This window comes from Vicugna pacos, chromosome 32 (genome assembly GCF_048564905.1).
Source record: "Vicugna pacos chromosome 32, VicPac4, whole genome shotgun sequence".
Lineage (NCBI taxonomy): Eukaryota > Metazoa > Chordata > Mammalia > Artiodactyla > Camelidae > Vicugna > Vicugna pacos.
In genome coordinates this window covers 19,623,114-19,642,808 of record NC_133018.1, presented here as the reverse complement: position 1 = coordinate 19,642,808, position 19,695 = coordinate 19,623,114, and the positions used below count along the sequence as shown (strand labels likewise).

Here is a 19,695-nt window from a genome sequence, read left to right as displayed (position 1 = left end):
AAATGACCGTCCAGCCCACGTTTACGGATGTTGCCCCACGGCTTCGTTTCCCCCGCCTGCCAGGGCACTGTTGTCAGCTGGTGCACTGGGGGAATGCAGATGTCCTAGAACACAGCCAAGCTGACTGTGCCAGCCTGCAGGATATTTCAAGGTTAAGGGCTCCAGCTTGAGGTCAGACCCCCGACTCCACCAATAACTTTAGGCAAGTTTACTTGACCTGGCCCAGCTTCAGTTTCTCATCCTGAAACCAGGTCTTCGTTGGGTTATTGTGAACATTAAATGAAGTGAAGCACTGTGTACTAATGGAGTAAGTACTTCATAAAAGTTAGGTACTGTGATGTTTAATAATTATTTCTCAATCAACAAGCATCCAGGAAGGCCCCGCTTTTTCTGAAACCTCATAATCTAAAAGAAAAACTGCCCACTGGGGGGAAAGAATTAAATTTTTGTTTGTTTGTTTTAGTGGAGGTGCAGGGGATTGAACCAAGGACCTCGTGCATGCTAAGCACACACTCTACCACTGAGCTCTACCCTCCCCTCAAAAATCAGGGTTTTTTTTTTTTTTACAGTTACAGTTCACTTGGTTTAACCATATTTATTTATTTGTTTGTTTATTTACTTAACGTAGGTACTGGGTATTGAACCCAGGACATTGTGCATGCTAATCATGTGCCTTATCACTGACCTACACTTCCCCCCCCCCCGCAAAAAGTTAGTTTTAGTGTTTAGTTTTAGTATTTCCTATTAAATTGAGATCCTTTAATATGCATTTCATGGCATCCTAACTGCATAACCTTGGGCAAATGACTTAGTTTCTCTAAGCCTCAGTTTCCTTATCTGTAAAATGTGAAGAATGATGATACCATACCTCTGGGATTACAGGGAGGCATTTGAGACTTAAAAGAAATGAGAGAGCAGATATCTGGGGTAACAGTGCTGCAGGCAGCCCGAACAGCCCGTGCAAAGGTCCTGAGGCAGGAAGGTGCCTGGTTGTTAAAGGAAAAGCAGAGGCCAGCATAGCTGGGGCAGAGTGAGTGGGGAGAAAGTAGAAGAGGAGGCAGCTCAGTAGCAGGGACCGGGTGGCATAGGGTGCCGCTGGCCACTGTAGGGACTTTCACTTTGACCTTGGATGAGTTGGGAGCCACTGGACTGTTTTGAGCTGAGGGCTGACAATATCTGACTTGGGTTTCACAGGCCCCCATTGTCTGCTGAGTGGAAAATAGGCTGACGGGGACAAGGGTGGCAGCAGGGAGAGCCTGAAGTTTGCTGAGATGGTCCAAGTGAGATTATCGAAGGCGGGTAGGGCAGTAGAGGCGGCAAGTTCTGGAAATGTTTTGAAGGCAGAGCCTCGGGATTTACTGACAGATTGGAGAGTTTCACGTGGACCTCATGCAGATTCGACAAAAAGAGTGCCTACCTGCTTAGCACAGCACACCGCCCAGCAAGGGCTCGATAAGCGTCTGTCGTGGTTACTATCATCACTGGTGCTTGCTGGAATCAAAATGCTGCTGGGGCTCATGATGCCCTTTACTTTCCTGTGGGTAAACTGAGGCAGAAATTCAGTGGAGGTAGAGCTTCACAGTGGTGGCTGGAGACCCCATCTGGCCGAGGACTGGGGAGGGGAGACCAAGGTCCTATGAGCTGCCACCTTGTGGTCGCCGTACCAAGACCAGCAGAGGGCGCCAGAACCCCACGGAAGGCCTCAGCATCCTGGCTGAGCCAGTCCTGTAGAGCTGCTTGGGAGTAGGGGCTGAGGGGAGTGGTGAGCAGCCAGGCCTGCCCAGGGTTCATTTGCTGAACTTTATTGAGTGCCTGCTGTATGCCCAGCCCTGAGCCAGACTGTACTGGAAGAAAGAACTGCAGTGAAAATACGGGGCCCAGCCGGGTTGAGCACTATCCATTCCATGTCCATCATTTCCAGCAGATGAGAGTGGGCATTCATTCCAGGCTATTGGGAGGGAAGGCGCAGGGAACAAGCCCCACACTGGAAACCGGTGTGGGTTTGAGTCCTGGCTCTTCCTCTTAATTGCTTTGTGACCTTGGGCAAATTACTCAGCCTCTCTGAGTCTCCCATTCCACCTCTGTGAAATCGGGGTGACCTCCCTGCCCCACCCCCTCTCCTCATTCCTCCCCAAGATTGCTGTGAAGATACAGCAAGACATATGGGTAAGAGGTTATCTGGCAAACTGAAGTGCCGCACCCGAGAGGGGCGGGGTGGCACTGCCCAGCAGGGCTCAGAACCAGAATAGCAACATCTGAGGTCCTAGAACTTGGACTCTGGACCCTCAGCCAAAGAGAATAAGGAAGTGAAATTTGGCGTCTGTCAGCTACCCATTGCTACGTGGTCTTTTCAGGTCCACTTTCCCCATCTGTAAAATGGGTAGCAGCAGGGGTGGCACAGATCCACGTACAGAGGGATTGAACTGTCGCACGGGAGCCCCTTGGCTCTGTGTGCTCGATGCCTGGTAGCCACTATTAATAACACAACCCAGTCCGTATAGATGAATAGTCCACGTTTCCCGTGTTCCTGTTCTCTGAAAAGAAGGGGCGTTAAGCAGGCGAAGCGCCTTCCCTGTTTTCTGAGAGAGAAAACCCCACGGGTGGAATGAGCAGGGCGGGTGATACGGGGGCTTCCAGGAGGAAGGACACGGGTTCCCTGGTTGCAGATGCCCCCTGAGCCCGCCCGTCTCCCGGCAGGAGAGACCTTCCTCCCCTACTACACCGGCCGGGCCATTGACGGCATCGTCATCCAGAAGAGCATGGAGCAGTTCAGCACGGCCGTCATCGTCATGTGTGCGCTGGCCATCGGCAGGTAGCCGGCCCTCGGCCCCACGCCCTGCCCCAGCCCCCCACGCCGGCAGCAGGGGGTCGGGGTCAGCTCCTAAGAGAAAGATGCGCCAGGAAGGCCCAAGAAATGCCCCCGGGGGCCTGTCCCTCAGCTGGTCCCCGTGGTGAACAACAGCCCAACTGCCTTAGTTCTGTCCATTCAGTTGAGACACACCCTCTTGTCCCTAAAAATGGCTTCAGTCCTCGGGCTTCCCCTTTCACTCTTCTGGCTGTTTTCCACGCGGGAGACAAGGGCCAGCCTTGTCCGTGTGGTTCTGGGACGGAGAGGGGTCTGGGTTCCTCGCCCGCAGTAAGCACAGTCCCCTCGGCGCCCTCACCTCAGGGGCTCCCGTTGGGAACAGGGAGACCGCAGGGAGGTGCCGGCCCCAGAGAGCGGGCTCGGGGTTGGGGTCCCGCGCGGTCCCCACCCCGCGAGGGGCGCAGGCCTGCCAGCGGGCGGGGGGGGGTGCTGGCTGGTTGTCGAGGACGTCGTGCTATGTATAACATCTCTTATCTGCAATTAGCTCATTTGCCGCAGGTATTCGGGGCGGCATTTTTACCCTCATATTTGCCAGACTGAACATTCGCCTTCGAAACCGTCTCTTCCGCTCACTCGTGTCTCAGGAGACGAGCTTCTTTGACGAGAATCGTACAGGTTGGTCCCCCCACCGGGCCTCGGGTGACCTGGGGCTGGGCCTGACCAGGTTGGCTTGCCTTGCGTTGAGGATTTAAATGGGTCTGTCGGTGGGCTCAGCCCCGCCGGCTTCTCCTGCCGTCCAGTTCAGGATGGGAATAGCCTGGGAGGCGGGCTCGGGCCTGTGGCCCTGCCCGAGCCCTGGGAGCTGGCCTGCTGGCTGAGGTTTTGGTGTGAGCTGCGGCCACTATAGGTCCCTAGCCAGGCCACCCGATGTCCCTGCAGCAGCCAAGGCGTCACCTCCCATTGCCCTCTGGGACCACAAGGGCCAGGACTGCCCAAGCCTGTGGCCTGGGAGGCGCAGCTCCTCTGAGGATGAACCGGGCGGGCATCCAGGCAGAGCACGGAAGGCTGCCGTCCAGGCTCTGAGGCAGACCAGCCTGGGTCTTGGCACTAACTTCACCTCTCGGAGCCTCTGTTTTCTCTCCTGTGAGATGGGAACAGGAGTGGGTTGTGGTGAAGTTCTTAGCCCAGTATGCGGCGATGGGTAAAGGGCTGTCTGACCCTCCCTCCTCCCCCTCAGCCCAGATTAGGATCCCTCTGAGGGGAGAGGGGACTCACCCTCTGCCAGTGACAGGGAGCAGCTGTGAGTTTGGCTCCAGCTCCGTTATGGATACAGTGTGGGGCGCCGAGCGAGCCTCTCCCCCTTCCTGCACCTCAGCTGCTTCCTCTGTGCTGTGGGAGGGCCTGATGCTGAAACAAGATGCTGGTGACGAGGGCTGGGCTCAGGGCAGCCCTCAGGGGCACCTGCTTTTCTTCCCCCACCGGCCCCGCTGAACCCCGCAAGTGGCCCTGTCGCCGCAGCGGGAGCTGAGCTGCCTGTGTTCCAGGGGACCTCATCTCCCGCCTCACCTCGGACACCACCATGGTCAGCGACCTGGTCTCCCAGAACATCAACATCTTCCTGCGGAACACGGTCAAAGTCACGGGCGTGGTGGTCTTCATGTTCAGCCTCTCGTGGCAGCTGTCCTTGGTCACCTTCATGGGCTTCCCCATTATCATGATGGTGTCCGACATCTACGGCAAGTACTACAAGGTAGGCCATGCCCGGTCCCTGCTGGGGCCCGGGGGGCCCGGCAGCCCCCGGGGGCCCGCAAGGACTCATCTTCAGGCTACATTTCCAGTCATTCCCTTATTCATTCAGTCACTCCGTAAATATTTATTGAGCACCAGCTGTGTCCCAGGCAGCGGGAGACACCAATGAGACAGACAGGGCCCCTGCCCTCAGGGAGCTTATATTCTAATAGGAGAGACCGACAGAAAACAACAAAAATAATGAAAATGTGTAATGGTAAGCGCTAAGGAGAAAAATGGAGAGAGAGGTTGGGAACACTGAGGCTGGTTGCAATTTTAAACAGGTCTTTCTGAGAAGGTGGTATTTGCATAAAGAGGTGGACATCTTGGGGAAGCATGTTCCAAGCAGCGGGCACAGCCTGTGCAAAGGCCCTGAGGCGGAAATGTGCCTGGTGTGTCTGAGGAGCCTCAGGGAGACTGGGGAGGCTGCAACCAGGAGCAAGGGGAGGGATAGGAAACCAGGGCAGGGAGGTGACGGGGCCAAATGGTGTAGGCCTTTGTGAGAAGTTTGGTTTCCACCTTGAGTGCAAATTCTGCTGTGCTTCTATGGAGTGTATGTTCACATTGGGGTGACTCAGGCTCTGTGAGTGAGGCTCTCACCTAGGATGCAGTGATGGGCAGGCAGCAGTGCCCTCCAGCCACCCCTCCACCAGAAGGGTCAGCCAGGGCCCCGTCTCTTCTTCCTCCTGCTCTCCACGATGGTGGGCACCCCTGACCCCCAAGGGCCCCAGGCTGGATTCAGACAGTGCAGGCGGTCCCTTCCCCAGTGACCCAGGCCTGAGGGAGGCGGGGGCCTCCTGAGCAGGGCGCTTTGACATGTGATCAGCTCAGCATCCCCAGCTCGACCGGAACCCCGGGTGCCCGTGACCTGAGCCCCCAAATGAACCCGTTCCCCACAACTCACTGCGCCACCTTCTGGCTGAGCCCCCTCACAGGAGGGCCCTCTCCCCTGCAGTTCTGGGTCCCCGGCCTTGCTGTTTTCCTCCCTGAGCAGAGAAAGTAAATACATGAGTCGGAGTCGGAGCCGTTTCCCTTCCTCTGCTCCCCACCCCGCCCTTCCTGCCTTCCTGCCTTCCTGCCAGCCCCTGGGAGCGGGGCAGGAAACCCTGGAGCTGCCCGCATCAGCCCCACCTCTGTGCACACCTCAGGCTCCACCTTCGAGTTCAGCTGGGTGAGGCCTCAAGGAAGTTCTATTTAGGTCTTGTGCCTGCACCCGAATGTGTCAAATACAGCCACCGAGTCATCATCACAAGCCACACACATCGCCCACAGCCAGACATGACTCAAGGCACAGCATGGCTCCTCCCAGGATCCTGGGACACTGCATACTTCCGATGGCCTGCGAGTCATTGGACATGCCTGTGTATGCACCCATCCCGCTCTCGGGCAGCCTTCCCAGTGGGTGTGAGATTCTGAGTGTGGTAACTATTTGCAAAGCCTGAACAGCACTGCCCAGGGACTGCTTCCAGAACTCTGGTGGGTGGCAGCCTGGGAGTCATATGCTTGGAACTGCTTCTCAGCCATCCATCCCCAGTTAGAAACACGATGCAGGCAGATTTCATAGCCCGTGGCCTCCACTGCCACCTAGAACTTGGCTAGGAGTTCTGGAATCTCTGTGCCAACCCTTAGGCTCTCATATAGTTTAATGTATGTTGATGATGTAAACGGTGTCTCCTTAGTAGTGAGTGTTTCTTGTGTCATGTACAACCTGAACGACCATCCAGGGCATCCTTGCTCTTATGCCAGCACAGGATCAGGTATTGAGACTCCTGTGTTGAGAGGATTACCAAAAACTGTATGGTCATGAGTAACCTCCTCTGAGAGCTGGAGCTGACTTACTGATCCTTCAGGAGCTGGAGCCCAGGAACTCACCCCAAGAGCCCAGCTGGAGGCTGTGCTCTGAGTTCATCAGATCAAGCTGGGAGGCGATGGGGGAGAAGCGGGAGCTAGGTCTTCGCCTCTTGTCCCTGTAGCTCCCTGCACAGAGCTGGCACCAGCTAAAGGTGGAAAGCCCCAGAGAGGCCTGGGGGCCCAGGTAGACAGTGAGACTGTCTGTTTTGGGGTCTCCTCCTTCTTGTCCCCACTTCCTGCCCATAGAGGCTCTCCAAAGAGGTCCAGAATGCCCTGGCCAGAGCCAGCAGCACGGCCGAGGAGACCATCAGCGCCATGAAGACGGTGCGGAGCTTTGCCAACGAGGAGGAGGAGGCGGAGGTGTACTCGCGGAAGCTGCAGCAGGTGTACAAGCTGAACAGGAAGGAGGCTGCCGCCTACACGTGCTACGTCTGGGGCAGCGGGGTACGTGCCCCCGGCCTGGGCAGGTCTGACCGTGTAGGGGACAGGACACAAAGACAGGGGTGCCCTTGATCAAGGCATTAGCCCAGGTCCCTGCATGCTGGTGTGACACTTGACTTTGTCCCAACTTTTTGCTTGTCCTTGGAGAACGTTCTGGGAAGGAAGGCAGCCTCCTGGTGAATGTCTTCACAGGGTACCTCCTCTTTGCCTCTTACCTGGGTGTGAGGTATCAAGGCAGGAACTTTGTTTTCTCAGCTGAGGAAACATCCCTGCCAAGGAGGGGAGCCACTCCAAGCCCAGCCAGGACCCAACCTAGGCCACTTGCTGGCAGGTCCTGTGTCGCAACCACACACAGCCCAGTCGTGTCCTGCTCACTCCCTGGGGATGAGTTACAGCCCCTCCTGGAGGAGCATGTGGGTCCTGTCACTGTGCTGGCTGCATCTGAGGGTGGGCTGTCGGGGAGTAGCTGGGGGAGGAATGAAGAGGGCTTGGAGTTTAAGGCGAGGAAGGAGCTGGTGGGCTACGGGGAAGCAGGGGATGAGGGCCATCTGGGTCCGCCGGGGGTAGGCCACCCCTCAAAAGCGCCCAGCCAGAGGGCAGAAGGGTCTGAATCAGCTCAGCTAGCCAAGCCTCTTGGAATCTGCCCACCGCAGGGGCTCCTCTTGCTGCTTGTGCAAAGGCACTGTGGTCCTGGGGTGGGAAGGGGCAAATAGGGACCCTGAGTGGGTTGTCACGGGTAAGCAGGTTCCACTTCTCCCAGACACAACCCCAGGTGCCGGAGCGGGCAGGAGGTAAGCATGCCCTGGACACAGCCCCTCCTTTGTGGAAATCCAGACATCCTCATCTGCTCTGGCCTGGCTTGCTGTGTGACCTTAGCCAGTGGACTCAACCACTCTGAGCCACGCTCTTCCCAATGAGGGGAAGACTAATAGCTCCAGTTTGGCCCAGCTGAGGCGCTTAGGGGCTGTGTGTGTGTGTGTGTGTGTGTGTGTGTGTGTGTGTGTGCACGCTAAGGCCTTACAAAGAAAGCCTTGTTCCCAGCCAGGCTCGTGGCCCAATCCAGCTGGGGGCCTTTGCAGGGAAAACTCCATGGTTGGGGGTGGGGAGGGCATGAGTGACAGAGTGGCACCAGTTCGTGGGAGGCCAGCCCTGCTGCTGATCGGAGTTTCAGTTGAGTGTGGAGCCCATAGCTACTGTCACCTCCCCTGCAGCCTGCGGGGTGGGGAGTGGAGGGGTTAGACGGGGCGGTCTGAGCCAGGGCCCCCATGACTCAGATCCCCCTTCCCTCTGCCCTTCAGATCACGCTGCTGGTGGTCCAGGTCAGCATCCTCTACTACGGGGGCCACCTCGTCATCTCGGGGCAGATGACCAGCGGCAATCTCATTTCCTTCATTATCTACGAGTTTGTCCTGGGCGACTGTATGGAGGTGAGGGGCCCGGCTGGGGGACAGGGGTCCTGGGAGAAGGGAGAGGTGTGGGAGGCGGACCTCCAGGGCCCACGGGGCATGGCGTTTCTTTCTAAAATTGGTGGGGAAGAGAAGGTAACGATACCAATACTGAGGCCGCTATTAATAAGCGACAGGGGACCCCTGACGGAGCAGAGCAGCAGCCGCAAGGGTTACCTCAGGTTGCCCTGGGAGCACCACGCGAGGTCTCCGGCCCCCACTTCTCAGAAAAAGAAACTGAGGCTCAGAGCTTAAACGACTTGCCCACCACATTTGGGGGGGAACTGAGTTCAAAGCCAGATGGTCTGACTTTATTTTAGCCCACTTTAAAGAGTAGCTCCATGGATTAAAAAGGAAAAAAAAGAAGGATTATTTAAAATAGATAATGTCCTAACTTGGCTTCCCGCACCAGCACGCGCGCTGGCTGAGGCCGCCAGCAGTCACTGCCGGAGGATGCTCGGAGTGGCGGTGTTAATCCCGCGGTCCGCCTCCCGCCCCCGACAAAGCCCTCGGCGGGGAGGGGCGGGTCAGCCACGGCTGCAGGAGGCACTTTGCATTTGCTCCACTGGTCCGCGCAGTGTCATTTGAGTCAGCACCTAGGAGCCCATGCTTCAGAAACACCCTTACCGGTGGGCACAGACGAGAGTCCCAGGATGTTCACTGCATGTTTGTTAATTGTGAAAAGTTAAAACAAATGCCCATCAAGCTGGGATGGGGTGAATACGGTCCACCTGCATTCCAGGAACGGTTCGTCTGTGCTGTGAAAACGAGGCAGCAGCCAGAGAGATGCGGCAGAGCTGTGCGCTCTGGCGTGGAGAGGACCCCAGGACACACTGTTAGTGAAAAAGCTGGCCCCTAATCCCCGAGTCATAGGATTGGTCTGATCCCATTTGTAGGGTGTTTTTCAATCTCAAAATTATTTAATTATATATGCACATTTATTTGTAAACGGACAGAGAAAGGACTGGAAAGATACAGTCCTGAGATAACTGGGGCCACTTCTGGGATGAGGCAGGAAGGCCAACTTCTACACAGCACTTGTATCTCAATATGAATAATTATAGCTGGATATTAACAATAACAGCTGTAGCTGTGGCCTATCGAGGGCTTACTGTGTGCCAGGCACTATCTTCACAGAACTATGACTAGTATTAATCATGGTAGTACCCCCATTTCATTAACTAGGACACACAGTCACAGCTTGTAAGGGCCTAAACTTGGGAGCCAGACGTGCCTGGGTTCTGGCCCCAGCTCTGCCACTTCCCTGCTGTGTGACGTGGGGGAAGTTACTTAAGCTCTCTGTGCCTCCATTTCCTCATCACCCAAAAGGAGATGATAGAATGTACCTCGTAACATATACAAGGTCCTCAGTGAAATGAGCCATTGTTCACACTCATACGGTGTATGTTTTTACCCAAGGAGGTGTATAGTACACATCAAGAGCCATATTTTAAATTGAAATTTTAAAATTCGGTGGCAGCTGAAGAGGAAGTTTCATTCCTGTTTGGCCACATTCCGGCTGGTTCATTTAACTTCTCTGCGCCTCCGTTTCCTCCTCTGGGGGCAGGGCAGGGTGGGTAAGGGTGACAACAGCTACTCTGCTGGATGACAGTGAGGTTTAGCTGTGACACAATTGGCATCAGTCCTTGTTATTGCTGTCCTCATGTTCGTCATGATCTGCTGTACTAGCAGGTGGGGCTCCAGCAGCCTCCTGCGGCGCCCCCAGAACGGCTGTGTGTTCTTGCTCTCTCTGCACCCCTCTTCATCTCTCTGGCGCAGGGGGTGGTCCCGGGGTTGGGGTGTCGTTGGAACAGGGACATATGTCTACTCCCCCTGCAGTCCGTGGGCTCCGTCTATAGTGGCCTGATGCAAGGAGTAGGGGCTGCAGAGAAGGTGTTCGAGTTCATTGACCGGCAGCCAACCATGGTGCATGACGGGAACTTGGCCCCTGACCACCTGGAGGGCCGGGTGGACTTTGAAAATGTGACCTTCAGCTACCGCACTCGGCCCCACACTCAAGTCTTGCAGGTGAGAAGGGGCTCGAGGCCCACCCAAATCACCCTTTCCCTTATCCCATCTCTTGTGCACAGGCCAGGACAGTGCAGCTGGGAACACAAAAGGCAGAGCCCTTCTCCTCCTAGAGTTTGGGCTCTAACTGGGGAGGACAGATCATTAACAAAAGGATTCCAGGATAAGTGCTAGGAAGGCAATAAATCAGGGTAGTGTGATGGAGTAGTCTGCAGAGATGGTATTAGCAGTCAAGGAGGGCTTCTCAGAGGAGGTGACATTTGATCTGAGACCTAAACAAGGAACAGGAGCCAGCCAGGTGGCTCTCAGCAGAAAGAACATTCCAGGCAAAAGAAACAAGTATAAAAGTGCTGCCAAATCCTGGAAAGGGGAGCATTCCAGGGGGCCAGCAATGGGGCAGGCTGGGAAGGGTGCCCATCTGCATCTGAGGCCAGAGCCCCTGAGCCAGCGGCCCCACACCATGTCTGCGTGTTCCTTGCAGAATGTCTCCTTCAGCCTGTCCCCAGGAAAGGTGACTGCGCTCGTGGGGCCGTCAGGCAGTGGGAAGAGCTCCTGCGTCAACATCCTGGAGAACTTCTACCCGCTGGAGGGGGGCCGCGTGCTGCTGGACGGGAAGCCCATCAGCGCCTATGACCACAAGTACTTGCACCGAGTGGTACGTGGATGGGCCTTTTCTTGTCTAACCTTCTCTCCTGGGGGGTCTAACGCGGATGCAGACAAGAGTGTTCAGGACACACATACAGTTCATGTAACACCATCCAGGTCAAGAAATAGAACATTCCAGCACTCTAGAAGCCCCCCACGTAGCCCCTCATTTCCCCCCAAGAAGCAATGTCTCACGTGACTTTTATGATCATCATTTTCTTGCTTTTCTTTTGTTTTACCATCTCTGTGTGCCTCCCCAGACAGCACAGCTGTGTTTCGCTGGTTCTGAACTTCACCTGGCGGGAATCATAAAGTGTGTATCTTCTGTGTCTTGCCTCCTTCCACTCAACATTGTTTGTGAGTTTTTCAGGTTGAGGCTGCGTTTGTAGTTCATCCACTTTCATTGCTGGAAGATAATCCACTGTGTAAACATGTCACAGTCTATTTACACATTCTGTTCTTGATGGATATTTGGGTTGTTTCCTGTTTTTTACTGCTACCAACAATACTGACATGGATAATTTTGTCCATGTTTCCTGGTGCACACAGGTGGGTACGTCCTCCCAGAGTAAATGCATATCCTCAACTTTAGCAGTAGCCATTAAGGTGTAGCCATTAAGGTGGTTTACTTTTTTTTTTTAATTTAACTTTACACTCCCAGATGAGCGTTCCAATTGTCCTACATTTAAGTTATCTCCAGTACTTAAAGGAGGCTATTCATGACCATACAGTTTTTGGTAATCCTCTCAGAAAAGTAGACCCACCACCTGATCCTGTGCTGGCATAAGAGCAGGGATGCCCTGGATGGTTGTTCAGGTTGCATACTATACAAGAAACACCAACTATTAAGCAGGCACCATGTACATCATCAACATACATTAAGTTATATGACAGCCTGAGAGTTGGCACAGAGATTCCAGAACTCCCGGCCAAATTGTAGGTGCTGGTGGAGGCCACACATTGTGAAATCTTCCCACCTGTGTATATATAACCAGGGAAAGATGTGGAGAAGTGGCCCCAGATGTGCCACCACCAGGCTGCTGCCCACTCAAGTTCTGGAAGTGGCCCCTGGACACAGCTGTCTGGCTTTGCAGTAGTTAACACGCTCAGGCATTTAGTCTTCTCCGACAGTTAATACTGTCAGCCCTGAGCCTGTATTTAGAGGTGAATATTTATAGAGGTCCTTCACTGAGGTCTTTTTGCATTTTCCCGATGACTAAAGATATGAAGTCCCTTTTCATATGTTTGTGGCCATTTGGATTTCCTTTTGTGAATACCCTATCTTTAAGTTTAAATTTTTAATTTTCATAAACCCAAAACAGTAAAACTCAACAATCTAATAACCACATTCCCATATATTCAGAGAATTTTATAACAAAGACATGAGAATTCCCCTCCTTCTCACCTTCTGAGTTCTACCCCATGACAGGAACCAGTGTTAGCAGTTCAGTCAATAACCTCTCCAACCTGTTTCCTGAACATATCTATATATAAAGGCACATATTCTTTTTTTTTAAAGAAGTCTAGAATTGTGATATATACATTGCAGTTTGATTGTATGAGTACACTGTAATCATTTAACCAATCCTCAATTTACAGACAACTAGGTTTTATATTTTTTCCTTTTTCGCCACTTACAGTGTTGCCATGACATCCTCTGACTGCATGCGAATTCCTGAGACTGGGGCCGTGGGACAACAGCGCCTTTAAATTGTTCTCTTAGAGGGAGGGAGTACCAGCCCGGGAGGTCTTTGTGGGCTGGGGCCTGCCTCCTGGCACGAACAGACTCCTCAGAGTTACACTCCGTGCTGTTTTTCTGTCTCTGCTTCCGGGGCAGGGGCAGCAGGGTGAGCTCTGTCCTGGGGGTCAGGGAGCTTGGCTTAGCCCAGAGCAGACGGCAGGCTTAGTGGAGTGGGCCCCAGTTTGTCGGGACGGCTGAGGGCTTGTGTGGCAAGTGGACTCCACTGTTTGGAAAGAAGAGAGGCAGCTGGATGTGGCAGCCGGGCGCAGGCCCTGATCAGATTTCTGACCTGAGGCCCCTGGCGTCAGCCGGGCCCAGGGCTGGTGAGCTCCAGGTGACAGCTGGACAGAGGCGTTCCCGGCCTCTCATGCCTCCTCCTCCCTCCTCCGCAGATCTCCCTGGTGAGCCAGGAGCCGGTGCTGTTCGCCCGCTCCATCACAGACAACATCTCCTATGGCCTGCCCACCGTGCCCTTCGAGATGGTGGTGGAGGCTGCACAGAAGGCGAATGCCCACGGCTTCATCACGGAGCTCCAGGACGGCTACAACACAGGTACAGAGCCCGGGGCACGGCCTCCCCCGGGCCCAAAGGTCCACCCGCAGGGACGCAGCCTCTGGGTCACGTGTTGGCCTCTGCCAGCTGCTCTTACTACTTCAGGCGAAATTCACACAGCACAAACCTAACTATTTCATAGTGAACAATTCAGTGGCATTTAGTACATTCACAGTACTTACAACCACCACCTCTATTTAGTTCCAAAACATTATTATTTAAAATAATATATGTATTCCATTAACTATAGTTGCTTAACTTTATAGAAGTAAAATAATTTCGTTTAATAAATTGAACAATATATTAACTTACATATTCTATTTAATATATTTTAAAATTTTCACTCTTGGCAACTGGGTTATTCACATAGTTCAAAACTAAAAAATATAATATTAATTTTTAAAAATAATAAATTTTTTAAAAACTAAAAAAATACATAACAATATCCAGTGAGAAGTTTTCTTTCATCCGGGCCTTCACTGCCGGCTTCTTCCTGCCCCCACTAAAACTTCTTTCAATCGTTTCTGACATATCCTTTTGGAGTTTCTTTATGCAAATATGAATGTATTTTTATTCCTTCCTGCCCTTTTACAGAAAAAAAACCCAGCACCTTATATTCTGCACCTGACTTTTTAAAGTGATCTTTCCACACTGATACCTAAAAAGCTGTTTTTTTTAACCGCTGCATAGTATTCTATTGTGTGGCTTTATAATAATTCACTGGAAATTAACTAATTCCCTCAGTTTCCTATTGATGGACGTTTGAGTTGGTTTTTCAGTTTTGTGGGGAATTTTTCACAGTAAAAGTGCTGAGTCATGCACAGTACATGCCTGTGTCCCTGTGCGTGAGAAAGTGAATCTATAGACATTCACAGAGATAGGTTTGCTGGCCCAAGGGTTGTCCATCTGTAATTGTGATCCGTAAGCTTGCACAGCACAGCTCAACAGAAAGTTGTGTGCACTGCAGCAGAGGAATTGTACCAGCTATACCCCAGGAAGACGAGGGAGTGCCTGTCTCCCCACAGCCCCACCAGCACAGTGTATTATCAAACGTTTGGATTTTTGCCAAATAAGTAAAAATTGACATCTTGGTACCAATTACGTATCATCGTAATTTGCACGCCTCTTACGAACAGGGAGGAAGAGCATCCTTTCATGAGGTTTTCAGCCAGTGGCCCTTGTAGCCACACTTTTTCCTGGGGAGCCCAACTCCCGTGGCAGCAGGGAAATGGGGAGGAAGGCGCTGCCCCGCCTCACTTCCCGCTCACCTGCCCCTGTGCCTGTGCAGAGACGGGGGAGAAGGGTGCCCAGCTGTCGGGGGGCCAGAAGCAGCGAGTGGCCATGGCCCGGGCTCTGGTGCGGAACCCACCTGTCCTCATCCTGGATGAAGCCACCAGTGCCCTGGATGCAGAGAGCGAGTACCTGGTAAGTTGTACAGGGGCGGGGGATGCTGAAACAGGAACAGCTCCAGGTTGCCAGAGTGCCCCCTCCACCCAGCAGAGGGAGGCTGGGAAGACCTCAGAGTCCGCCACAGGGGCTCTCCCAGGCTGTCAGCTTCCTGGGCGAGGGAGTTCCATGCTGAGGGCAGGGAGCCGAGCAGGCAGAGGAAGCCTGGAGCCTGGTCAGCCTGGCCCAGCCTACTGGCTCTGGGCAGAGCTGAAGCTGAATGGAACTGGGCTAGGATCAGGAGACGTGGGACATGGATCAGGAGCCCCCTCCTGCAGCTCACAACCTGAGCAAGTCTCTTACCCCCTTGAGTCTCATTTTAAAGGGAGAATAGGGGAGAGGGAAATAGCTCAGTGCTAGAATGTGTGCTTAGCATGCACGAGATCCTGGGTTCAATCCCCAATACCTCCACTAAAAAAAAAAAAGAAAACTTAAAAAAAATAATGAAGGGAGGATGAGGGCATAGGGAGGGGGAGAAAGCCGGGGATCGGGGGAAACTTGTGAAGGGCTGGACGGTGTCAGTGCGAAGGCAGCCAGCAGCGGGCAACTCTTGGAGTTAGGATTCTGTCCTCCACTGGGAAATGCACCGTCCTTCCGATGACTCCACTTCAAAGGAATGGCGGTCAGGTCCTTGAGAAAGACATTCCTGAGTTTTAGGAGATTTGCATGTATATCTCCAAGGGACAGAGGAAGGATTTACAGTTACAAGCCGTTTTTGGTAAATGCTCTCAGAAAGGGAGCTCAGGGGCCCGCCGTCACGTGTTGGCTGGAACAGTCAATGCTCTCAGCAGTGCCGAGCATTTAGGGGCTGGGGTCATCCTTAGGGATAAGGCCTTGTGCCGAAGGCCCGCTGGAGTGTGGCCGTCTTAGTGCAGGCTTTGGATAGGGTCACACAGGCCAGGAAGCTTGCAGTTCGCACCAACAGAGCCAGGGTTGTCAGGCTGAGACCAGAAAGGGAAGGAGCTGCGGGGATCCGGGTAAGAACGTCCCACCCAGGAAGAGGGGCCGCAGGGGCAAAGGCCCGGAGCAGGTCCACAGCCAAGCCCGAAGGTCAGCGTGGCTGGTGGCCGGGGGCCGAGCAGCGTGAGGCAAGGACGGTCATAAGGGACACCAGCTCCTCAGGCCCTAGGAAGGAGTTTGCATTTTGTTTTTCATCAATAGATTTTATTTTTTTAGACTAGGCTTTAGGTTGAAAGAATATTAAGCAGAAAGTACAGAGAGTTCTGGTATCCCCCCTCATCCCCCCCGCCCCGTGTCATCTGTTATTAACATCTTGCGTTAGCGGTGCCTTGGTTCCGACCGACGGACCAGTATGAATGCATTGTTACTAATTCGGGGCCACAGTTCCCGACAGGGGGTCACTGTTTGTGCCATGCATTCTAGATTCTGACAAATGCAGAATGTCATGTTCTGCAGAAAAGTTTTACGTCCCTAAAACTTCCCCCAGGAGTTTGGATTTTATTCTAAATGGAACAAGAAGCTTCTGGAGGGCTGGGAGCAGGAGTTCAGCAAGAACTGATTAAAAATACTAAACCCACATGGGAAATGGAAGGGTGCAGGGCAGTTGCAGGCATCCAGGCGAGAAGTAATGGTGGCAGCGGTGTACGGAGGGAACAGGACCAGATACCCCGGGAAGCTGGGATCTGCGGCCTTTGCCGATGGGATGGATTCGGGTGATGAAGGCAGGATGAGGAGCTGCAGGTGATGCCTGGCTTGGTCAGCATGAGCTTTGGGGCTAAGGTGAGGCCATTAACCAAGGCCCAAGTTAGAGGAAGGAGCAGGAAGAGAAGACCACCAGGTTGGGGACCCCTCTGTCACTCTCTGAGTGCTGCCCTGGTGCCAGGCTCAGAGCTCTGTCTCCCGTGGAAGAAAACCCCAGGGAGCAGATCCTGTGCAAGCCCTCACTTTACACACGAGGACGCCTCAGAGAGGCTGAGCAGCCCTAGGACATAGGAGATCTGGGAACCGAACCAGGACCGGGCAGGGTGGCAGGTGGCCGAGGTGGCCACCCTTTGAGGCGGGCCACTCTTGTTTCCCCAGATCCAGCAGGCCATCCACGGCAACCTGCAGAAGCACACGGTGCTCATCATCGCGCACCGGCTGAGCACGGTGGAGCGGGCGCACCTCATCGTGGTGCTGGACAAGGGCCGCGTGGTGCAGCAGGGCACCCACCAGCAGCTGCTGGCCCAGGGCGGCCTCTATGCCAAGCTGGTGCAGCGCCAGATGCTGGGGCTCGAGCCTGCCTCGGACTACACAGCCGGCCACCCGGAGCCCCCGGGCAACGGCAGCCACAATGCCTGACCTGGGCCCTGCCTCTCCCGGTGGGGCAGAGGCCCCGGCGCCTGCCTGGCAAATGTGCCCTGGGGGGCCCCCCCGCTGCCCTCCAAGCCCAGGCCCATGGCACCGGAGGGCCACCTGCCGTGTCTCACGTGTCACCGCTTCCTGCATCTTGCCCCTGGTTCCCACCCTGTTCCCCCAGCCAACACCGGCCCCCTGCTGCCATGAGCCAACCCTCCAGGCTGGGCGGTGGAGACATCACTGGTCTGTCCATCTGGTCTCCCACGGTTTCTAAGTGAAGGTACAGCTACCTTTTTAAACCAAGATCTTAACCAGGTTTTTTACTGTTTGGTTTGATGGGCCCCAATCAACTCCTAGATTTCAAAAACATTTTTCTAATTGGGAGTAACGATGGGCAATTCACTGAGAAGTTCTAGAAACTTCAGAGCCGGGAGTGAATGACCCTTCCTAAGGGCCTGGGGGATGTCAGGGGAGGGGTAGGCCTCTACCCTTTGGCCCTGGAGAGAAGGGGCTTTCCTGTCCCAGAAGGGGACACTGGGGAGGAGGCTTCCTGTCTCTCCGTCTTCCCAGTTTTGTGAGTCGGGCCGAGGCAGGGCGGGGAGTGGATGCCTGCCTGCCCACCGCCTCCAAATCTCAGCCAGTCTCACTGTGAACCACTATGAACCTTAACTGGGGGAGTGAGGGGCTGGCCAGGCCTGGTGGAGCCTGGGGTGTCCCCGGCCCAGCACCCTGCTTGACCCTTCACCCTGCCTTGCCCCCAACCCCCTCTCTCCCCTCCCCCGGGCTGGCAGCCCCCTCCCCACATCTGCCCCATGCTCTTGCTGTTCTGAGGCCCTTTGGATGTTTGGGAGATGCGTTCTCTTCCTTGCCCGGTGGGCGGGACTCTGGCAAAGCCCAGGTCTGGCTTGGCCGGGGGGTGTTGCAAGATGCCGGGAGAACCCGGTCAATAAAGTATACTACCTCTGACCCCTGACCTCTGACCTCTTCCTGAGCTGTCCGCCTCATCGTCTGGTTAGGTTTTTCCATCAGACTAGCTCTCCTCCGGCCCTGCCCGGTGCAGTTGTGGGGAGACTTTGGGCAGTTCAGGGCCTCCCCCCACTGTCCAGGAGCCCCCGTCTGTCCCCTTCACGTCCCCACGACCCCCCAGCGCAGACATTCACATCTGTCAGTCTCCACGGGGCTTGTACAGGGTGATAGAGACCTGTCTCCTCTAAATCCCTGGGACTTCTGTGCCTCCCAGGAAAACTGAGACCCAGCAAAAGTCACCTGTCCTTTTCCATCAGGGACAGGACACCCCACACCCACCCCAGCTCCATGGCACCAAGAAATATTACCCACAGAACAGCTCGATCAGAAGAGAGGCCTAGGACTGGGCGTGGGGGCCTTCGTGGTGGCTGGTCTTACTTGCTGGGCTGTGTGGAGGTCTGGAATGCCAGGACGGGGGCTGGGGCAGGGGCCCTACCAGCTGGTAGAGAAGCAGCATTTCAGTATTTAACTACTGGTGCCAACACACTGCATATACTAGCTGCTTGTCACCCATGTGCCTGTTTTCCTGCCAAATAAACTGAGGCCTGAGACCCAGACTGCAGCCAGCTGGGTCCCCTGCTGCCCTCAGGGGCTTGGACCTGCCCTGAGCATCTTGTCTGTCCAGGACCCTCTGGCTCCCTCCCTGAAGGAGCCATTATGAGCATAAGAACTGGGTCCCACAGCAAGAGTGTGCTTGTGCCCAGGATGGGGTTTCAGGTGGAATCGGAGAGACAGCAGGTGCTTAGCGTCTGTCCTCATCTAATCCTCACAACAATGGCTTTTCTCCCCATTTTATTTGTTTTCCTATTAAAAACTGTGCAGTTTCCTTGCTGATGCTAAACGGATACAAACCTGAGCAGTCAAAATGTGATTTGTGCCAGAAAGTTGTGACCTCCCCATTTTAAAATTAAGGAATCCAAAGCTCAGAGAGGTTAATTGATTCACCCTATGCCACACAGCCAAGACTCCACAGCCGAGCCCACAAAAGTAGGGAAGGAAAAGTCGTGGGGCATTATGTGATCGGGTCTCTTTTGCTGCGCTTACCATTCCACAATAAAAATAAATAAAAATGTTTAAATGCTGTGAAGACTCAACAAGCTACACAGCTGAGCTAAATTCAGGCAGGAGGCATGTTGAGAAAGCTGTAAGTGACTTCCCCATCTCTCTTCCCCTCTCTGGGCCAGGGTGAAGTTCTCAGCAGTAAAAGGGGATGTGTTGCAAGGATGGAAGGAAAGATTGAACCTCCTGCCTGCAAACGTGGGGGGCCGTCGAGAAGAGGGGCCTGTATTAAATGACCACAAACTGGGTGCCTTAAAACAACAGAAACTTACTCTCTCACAGATCGGGAGGCCAGAAGTCCCACATCAGGCGTAGCCATGCTCGCTCTGATGGCTCTGGGAAAGGATCTCTCCTGCCTCTTCCAGCTCGTGCTGGCTCCCAGAGTTCCTTGGCTTATGGCAGCATCCGTCCTGTCTCTGCCTTGGCCATCACATGGTCTGCTCCCCTGTGTGTCTCAAATCTCCCTCTGCCTTTCTCTTATAAGGACACTTGTCATTGGATTTCCGACTGGTGTGATTCTGAATCCAATGTGCAAAAATCCTTTTTCCAAGGATTTAACGTGAATCTCT

General features: G+C 54.1%; 1 protein-coding gene and 1 long non-coding RNA gene across 10 annotated transcripts in view; one reads left to right on the top strand and one right to left on the bottom strand.

The window, feature by feature from the left end:
- Positions 1 to 18,007, top strand: part of ABCB9 (ATP binding cassette subfamily B member 9) — a 37,331-nt gene extending 19,324 nt beyond the window's left edge. For 8 of the 9 annotated variants that reach the window (XM_072953707.1, XM_072953701.1, XM_072953704.1 and 5 more), the window contains 10 exons: positions 2,698 to 2,812; positions 3,351 to 3,481; positions 4,351 to 4,556; positions 6,692 to 6,889; positions 8,185 to 8,313; positions 10,171 to 10,359; positions 10,841 to 11,014; positions 13,138 to 13,297; positions 14,586 to 14,722; positions 16,784 to 18,007. In XM_072953707.1, the coding sequence (XP_072809808.1) occupies positions 2,698 to 2,812; positions 3,351 to 3,481; positions 4,351 to 4,556; positions 6,692 to 6,889; positions 8,185 to 8,313; positions 10,171 to 10,359; positions 10,841 to 11,014; positions 13,138 to 13,297; positions 14,586 to 14,722; positions 16,784 to 17,044 (1,700 nt within the window). In that variant the 3' untranslated portion in view covers positions 17,045 to 18,007. The remainder of the gene's footprint in view (positions 1 to 2,697; positions 2,813 to 3,350; positions 3,482 to 4,350; positions 4,557 to 6,691; positions 6,890 to 8,184; positions 8,314 to 10,170; positions 10,360 to 10,840; positions 11,015 to 13,137; positions 13,298 to 14,585; positions 14,723 to 16,783) is intronic. The other variant, XM_072953709.1, reaches the window with a different exon arrangement.
- LOC116276595 (uncharacterized) lies at positions 2,825 to 5,616 on the bottom strand. Its single transcript, XR_012066487.1, has 4 exons — positions 5,499 to 5,616; positions 4,373 to 4,537; positions 4,082 to 4,213; positions 2,825 to 3,947 (listed from the first exon to the last, which is right to left on the bottom strand). It is a non-coding gene; the product is annotated as an uncharacterized lncRNA (long non-coding RNA).
- Positions 18,008 to 19,695: the final 1,688 nt, after the last annotated feature.